This window comes from Montipora capricornis, chromosome 1 (assembly GCF_036669925.1).
Source record: "Montipora capricornis isolate CH-2021 chromosome 1, ASM3666992v2, whole genome shotgun sequence".
Taxonomy (NCBI): domain Eukaryota; kingdom Metazoa; phylum Cnidaria; class Anthozoa; order Scleractinia; family Acroporidae; genus Montipora; species Montipora capricornis.
In genome coordinates, this window is record NC_090883.1 from 47264658 (window position 1) to 47272157 (window position 7500).

Sequence of the window (7500 nt, forward strand, 5' to 3'; positions counted from 1 at the left end):
ACCAGAAATCGAAAGTAGTAGTATCTGCGAGTTGGTTGGGTTCACCGTTTCATGAGTTCGGGCGCCTCCTTCTGGAAATTAAACGACAACGGGAAATAACCAAATTGCAGAGTTTTTCACAATTGCCAAATGTAACATCCTTCATACCAATTTCCCTGGTGAATACTAAGAGGTTCATGAAACAATCCCTTCAACTTCCAAATTACCCTTACGATCCTTACTGGATCCTGGTCTATGGGGAGCCATAAGTAAAGTATATGAATTGTTTAAGTAAATTGTGTACCTTTTATTTTCAATATGTTTGAAATGTTTACATAAGGCTATCAGTGTAATGCCCGGGGGGGGGGGGGCACTTTAGGAGTTTCTAGGTGGGGATGTACAGCTGGGACCCTGGAACCCTTAGCTTATACCAGCGCTAGTTCGGCTGAATTTTGCTACCCTATACTAGAGTAAACTCCCACCGATTTCCGTCTAAATTCCGATTCTTGATAGTTAATAATATCCAGAGGTGTTTCATGATAGCCATTTATTGACACTCTTGAGGCCGAGTTACGTAAACTTAAACTTTGCCGATTTGATTTTTTATATTCTTGAGTGGGAATTTCTTTTCTTTAGTCTTGATAAAATATTCAACCGACTGCTCAGTTTCGTTAAAAATGTTACCCTATTCTAGACCGAAAGGCTATTATTTTTATTTTCTATCCTAGAGTAAACTGCTTGAAAACCATACCCTTCACAGCGGCACATACCTATATAGTCCATATATGGCAGTACCTCCTCCCCCCCAGGAATGTAATGGACGAAGTCAAGAGAGGAGGAAGTCAAATGCGCGCGGCTGGTAGAAATAAGAATTTCTTTACTATTCGTCGAATAGTGCTCAGTTTAGTTATTAGTGAATGAATCGAAAGGGAGAGCTATTATTTAATTAAAAGAGTTTGTAAACGGCCTTTATTCTCCTTGCTTTGGAATGATCGTCATTAATGGAATAAATTCGTGTTGCTCCTTTTTTCCATATTGACGTTGGAGCTTATTCTGGGAGTAGCTAATCGTGAACAAAAAAAAAAAAGAATGAGCTGGGTTTTTTATAGCCTCCCACGCAGTCGTTTTTAGGGGAGTCGTTTATCTCACTTACTCCCCACAAACGCCCGCTTAACCGAGCGCCATATTCCTTTCCCATCCTAAGCCAGTCATATCGAACCTTCAAAATTCTGGAGGGTGAGTTCAGAAGTAGGACACTTTCAGTTGGAAAGGAATAGATCCGAATGAAGAACGTGACGGGTCAGAAAAACCGTAGTTACGTAACGGACTTCGAGCAAGCTGTTATCAATGCCTCTTCTTTATTCAAAATAGAAGTCATTTCCAGTTGTCTGCAGTCTAGGGACTCGTAAAGGGTAAGAATGGCATATTTGTCAATTTGCTGACTGGATATGGAAAGTCACTGATATTTCAAGCTTTACCGCCGGTCTTCGATAGCCACACCGCTTCCTCCTCACACGTCTTAGCCATAATCGGGAAAATTAATAATATAATACTTAAAAAAATACCTTTATTTCTGGAAAAGTCAAACGTTATGTGTCAGCCTTGTATTATTTTTGCAAAGGCGGCTACTTGTGATCGGTGGTTCAAAAGTAGGCCTAGCTACAAATATCCGAATATTTAAAAAGATATTTAGAAGCTCCTGGGATATTTAGACAATTCCGAGATATTTAGAAAAAAAGTGATTAAAATTGGGATTTTGCTATGGGTTTTAATACTCTTATGAGTTCACACATGTTTTCTCTTTGAATCTTGACATAGAATCTAATTTAAGGCTCATAGGGGTTCCTGTCAAAACAAAGGTGTCAAGGACAAAGTACTTTTAAGTCTTGTAGTCACTTTGTAGAGACGTGACTGCCACGACAATTCCCATCTTGCTAATAAATTAAGTTTTTGTGGTATAAATTAGCATAAATTAATTTGCCAATACAGTGTACTGATTCCTTTGAGAAGCAATATCAAACACTCGCAAAAAGTGTTTCATCGGATATCCGAACACCAAGAAGCGAGTTGAAAACGAGGTCGAATCCGATGAAACACTAACCAACATTCCTTTCCGTGTTTAATGTATTACATCCTGGACATAAAAATTTCATGTGCTCGGGCAAACAGATGAAGTGAAATATTTGGGAAGACATTCTGTGATGTCTCCCGCCTCCAATCTCCTTTATGCATTCTTTGTCATGAAAGTGCTTAATGTGCAAGTCGTTCCAAATAAAAGTACGTAAAAAAGTGCCCAAAAACGTGTTGGGTTGATTGAAATCTTTCATCATATAGATTCCCTTATAGAGTAGTAATGAAGTTCTCTGCGGCCGCCTCGGTAACACGAGAGACGTGAGATTTAATTCTAGAGAACAATTGGGATATCATGGAAATAAGTTTAGCATGACAGGAAAGGGAATTATATTCTTTATTTAGACCAATCTGTTTTGAGTTCTACTGAGAACCTGTGGGCTTCCTGGATACAATGTGGTAGAAATGAGACTATTCAGCTTTCAGATACTCCTAAGCCTCGAAATCAAAAATCTGGAGAGACTTTTTTCTCAATATATTTTTGATATCTTTAAAATATTGTTTCTTTTAGGGGTCGAAAAAAGGCCGGACCACGCCCAGAAAGGGTCTCTTTAGTGGTTTAATTCAAAATTTCCGAGGAGCACCCACGCCCTTTCATATGGAAAAAACTTTTCTTTCACTTAATTTACCGATCAAAAATGTTTCCACAAGATTTTTAGCCTTCTACTCTTAGATTGTTGTTTTAGTACTCATAAAATTTGATTGTTAAAAGGCTTTTTTTTCACGAGCAAAATTCAAAACTCGAACCTTGGTTGGTAATTAATGGCAGATTAGTGTTAATCTGCTTCTGAACGACTGGCGCACAGGTAATGGAGGAACACACGACTGGAATGAGTAAATTAAACTCCCGAGCGTTTTATCAGTCATTTTATTGCTATTGTCATTTTCTTGCTAATGTTTGGATATACGATTCATTTTATTGCTGCAAAGGCTTACTGTCTTCAGAAACTCGTCATTTTTTTATCAACCCATTCCTTCAAGTAGCGGACCCTGGAATAGACGCCATATTTGCCAGGAGATGCGCAACCACTTCCCCAAGACACCACTCCCTCAAGGAAGTACTTGCCGTTTTGTTCACAGACCATGGGTCCCCCAGAATCGCCCTGACAAGAGTCTTTGCCGCCCTTGGCAAGTCCAGCACAGACCATGGAATCGTGAATGCTTGAACCATAAGCACTCTTGCATGTAGGTTGCGTGACAATCGGCACAGAAACTTGCATGAGGACCTTAGCGAGGGTCCCCCCTGATGATAAGGTTCCAAAACCTGAAAAAAAAAAAAATGAACGTAAGGGAAAAGGCTTTATTATGCAAAAGTTAAGATTCTTTTTGTGCAATGTCGGTAAAACTACTCGGGAATTACTGATTGATAGTGTTAAACGATAAAAATTGTAGCTACGATTATTTCATTAGAGCGATTTTCAATTGAGTGTCGAAAGTAATTAGCGAAGTGCTTTGGTTTTGCATTACTTCACTCAGTGATTGGTTCAACGTTCTCGCGCCACACCAATCAGAAAGTGAAACCAAAACCAATCGTGTCTCGCGTGCGAGTGCACATTTTCCCGCGCTTTATGTCGGCTACGTGTAATTACTTCGAGTTTTGATTGGTTTACTGGATTGTCTCCGTCCTTTTTGATCGGCCAAAGTAATTACTTTTGGTTTGGTTTAAGACACTCATTGGAAAACCGCTCTACTTCATTCAGTGATTGGTTCAAAGTTCTCGCGCCAGTTTTTCAACCAATCAGAAGTGAAACCAAAACCAATCGTGGCTCGCGCGTGCACATTTTCCTGCGCTTTGTTTTGGCTACGTGTAATTACTTCGAGTTTTGATTAGTTTACTAGATTGTCTCCGTCCTTTTTGATTGGCCAAAGCAAGTACTTTGGTTTTGGTTTTACGGCACTCATTTGAAAACCGCTCTAAATTGCTTAGCCGAGCTGGATAACTACGATTATAGATAAAATCATTTAAGCAAATTGCTTCGCCTCATAAGTTGCAGCACTTTTAATGTTGAGTTCTTTTGAATGGGATATTGTTTTCTTGCGTGGTTAACGGATATTAAGATAGGTTATTACTTACACTTCTCCTGGCGCTTTCCGAAAAACATTGCTAATTGACACTCTTGTGAGAAACTGGTCTGTAGGGTTCCGCTTGCTCTTTAGTATCCATGATCAAAACATGTTTTCTCCTAATGTCATGAATTTGGTTTGGAACAGGTGTTCGGCAGAAGTGTTTGGTAGGCCAGGGAAACTAAGTTTCTCATTTAGAATATTTTAATTGTTTTTTTCGGTGTTAGTCACGGTTGTTTCTGGTCTTACCAGTTGTGTTTTATTGGAGAATGTTCTTTTTCCGTATTTCCTGGTTATAACTCGCCTTCGTTTCTTCTTTAGTTTTTCTGGTCTGTCATTGCGGTGCCAGGCCGGATTCACGACAGATAAACGGTTCTCTTTCATGTGCGGTTTTCTTTTATTTATAAATCAAGGCTTTTACGCAGATTTATTATTGAAAATTGGTGCAAGTGGAAATAGTACAGCTGCCCTGGAAAAATACTTTTGCCGCCTGCATTTGATAATTTATGTATCGGGCGGAGCCTTAAGCCCGTCCTCTTGGGTACGTACTCCAAAGTTGTTTAATTTATTATTATTTATGCCCATACTTTATTATTTTATTTAACTTGGCCAATCACCTAAGACGGAACACAGGAAACCCACAGCAAGTCTCCAACGTACACATTGCCAAATTGGCCTTTTTCAAAATTACCATTATCCTTTTTGTTTGCCCTCTAAAATCTTGAAGAAGCATTTTTTCCAGTTTCGCCGGGCACTTCAGTACAATGGTCCCAAGAGAAATAAAAACAATGCCGGATTTTGGAGGGCAAGCAAAGAGTATTATAGAATTTTTGAAAGTGTCCTATGGCTAAACGTACAAACTGGTTACATGTACAAACTGTCGTGTCATTCAGGTATGAGCATGTCTTAGCATAGGTTGGTAAATTGTCTGTATTTTGTGGGATAAGGGCTATCCATTCGAAATTAAGATAACCCTAATCCATAACAACCTTAACCGGAAAAGATTGTGTCATGCATAAGAAAGCAAACAAAAAGGTTATCTATTCATTTCCCTTGACTAAGTAAGGAAAGGAACTTTATTTATTTAGGTGTCTAATCGTTCTAGCGCTGGAGCACTAATTGTGGACAATGTAAGCTGAAATTATCAATTTACGCAAATTAAGTCAAATGTTGGTTTCTGAGGAGAGAGGAAACCGGTATACCCGGAGAAAACCTCTCAGTGCAGAGCAGAGAACCAACAAACTCAACCCACATGTGACGCTGAGTCTGGGAATCGAGTCCGGGTCACATTGGTGACAGGCGAGTGCTCTCACCCCTGCGCTAATCCCTGCACCCTAAGCTATCGCCAAACTAAAAACGCGAGTACTGCACCTGTCACCCAGCAATTCTTGCCATCGATCTCTTGCAAACTGTTGCTATGATCTGGCAAACAAGCCAATCCAACGGTTTTGGTCATTTCTGCAGCTTTGCTCAGTTTCAACAGGGCAATGTCGTGGGCCAGACCTCTCGGCTTCCTGTATGATTCGTGATTGATGATTCTTTCGACTGTGAAATCTTGTTCAGTCCCTGTAGTGCTTGAGCGATAATGAGCTCCTAGCCCTGAGATTGAAAAGAAAAGAAAAACGTCACAGCTTAAAACATTTTATTCATAGAGATACCTAACCACATGATTTTCGGTGAAATTTTTAAAAATACGAATCATGTTTTTGATACCGAACTAAACGAGAGACATCACCTGATTTGCTTGTTTAAAGCGCCTGTAAAAGAGTTGTTAGAAGGAAATAGGCCATTTCCGAGATCACGTCTTCCTCCTCGTCAAAGAGAGTCTAAGTGCGAAGGTTTTGTGCACTTAGACTCGCTTTGAAGAGGAGGCGGACATGAACTCGGAAATGGTCGATTATCATAAAACCATAGGTCGAAGGTTCGAGCATAAATAACACCCTTTATGACCGATTGAAATGGAACGTACATTGCCCAGTAAGCCGAAAAAGCTTTATATTACTATTGAAACTTGTTCCTCTTTGGTTAACTTCGCGCATGGGCTTTACAAGCTTGAGTGACTGATTTGTGACTGAACGCAAAAAAAACGAAGCCAAAAATTAACCTCGGTGTTTTCTCTGGAAAGCCCGAGTGATAAGAAAACCAAGATGTTATAACAGGCATTAGTTACCTGTCAGAGGTCGGTGGCTTTAAAAAAATTAGGCCCTTACCTGATACGTATCTGTGATGCCGTTCTCTCACTCGTGCAGTGCGCAGCCGTCACCACCCATTCGGGGTTTACTAAAGTGCCACCGCAGAACGTAAAACCAGACGTTGAACGAACTTGTGCCTGCCACGGCCAAGCGCCTTTTGGAGCCTCGGTGCCGCCCACAATCCGAGCAGATGGTTTGTAGCCACATTTCGTTGACACAGTACCATTGCCACCGCCTCCGCCACCACCACCGCCTGCGCCACCGCCTCCGCCTCCGCCTCCGCCTCCGCCTGCGCCTCCGCCTCCGCCTCCGCCTCCGCCTCCGCAAAGTTTGCAACTTTTCGGGCAGTTTGCCGTCATGAACCTTTCATATTTACCTTTACAATATCCGCTATTGGCCCACCTGTTGCAACTGCTTCTTTTGTCCTGACAAGCTAATATAAAGCAGAAAATCGGCTTCTAAATGTTTCATATTCTTATTATTATTCTTTTTCTTATTCATATATGGTACGTACTACGAGAAAAGTGGACTTTATAGCTACCACAATTAAGATATCTGGAAGATCTAGTCGTTGAGAGCAAAAGTTCTCTGGTAGTCGACTACAACCCTCATCTACCAAACATCAGCAAAATCATCAAATCATTTAGTCATCTTATTTATGAATCGCCATTGCTATCCCAGATTTTCCCAAAGGGGTCAATTATTCCTTCTTATCGAAGACCCAAAAACATAAAAGAGATTCTAGCAAGGCCTAAAAAAACCCATTACAGCAATAACACTCCCGTAGGATGTTTTAAATGTAAGAACAAATGTGATCTATGCAAACATTATCTTGTTGAAAATAAGATCTTTCACAGCGCCTGTACAGGCCGTTTTTACTCCATTAGACAATGTACATTGTAGGTCGAAGAACATGCAAAAACATGCAAGATTCAATACGTAGGTTCAACATCGAATGAATTCAAGGTCAGATTTCGTAATCACAAATCGGCTATGTTGACCAACAAGGCCACGTGTGAATTGGCCGTCCATTTCAATAGAAAAGAACATCACATGTCTGACTTTGAGTTCATTGTTATTGAAAAAATTGTTAATGACACTACTGATGATATGGACAAGGTTTTACTTACAAGAG

General features: G+C 40.3%; 1 protein-coding gene across 1 annotated transcript in view; it reads right to left on the bottom strand.

Moving 5' to 3' along the window:
* The window catches only part of LOC138015623 (transmembrane protease serine 9-like), a 36277-nt gene that overhangs the window by 21980 nt on the left and 6797 nt on the right, over window positions 1-7500 (bottom strand). The window contains exons 3-5 of the mRNA XM_068862712.1: window positions 6383-6798; window positions 5545-5770; window positions 3053-3373 (exon numbers count right to left, since the gene is read on the bottom strand). Coding sequence (XP_068718813.1) covers window positions 3053-3373; window positions 5545-5770; window positions 6383-6798 — 963 coding nt within the window. The remainder of the gene's footprint in view (window positions 1-3052; window positions 3374-5544; window positions 5771-6382; window positions 6799-7500) is intronic.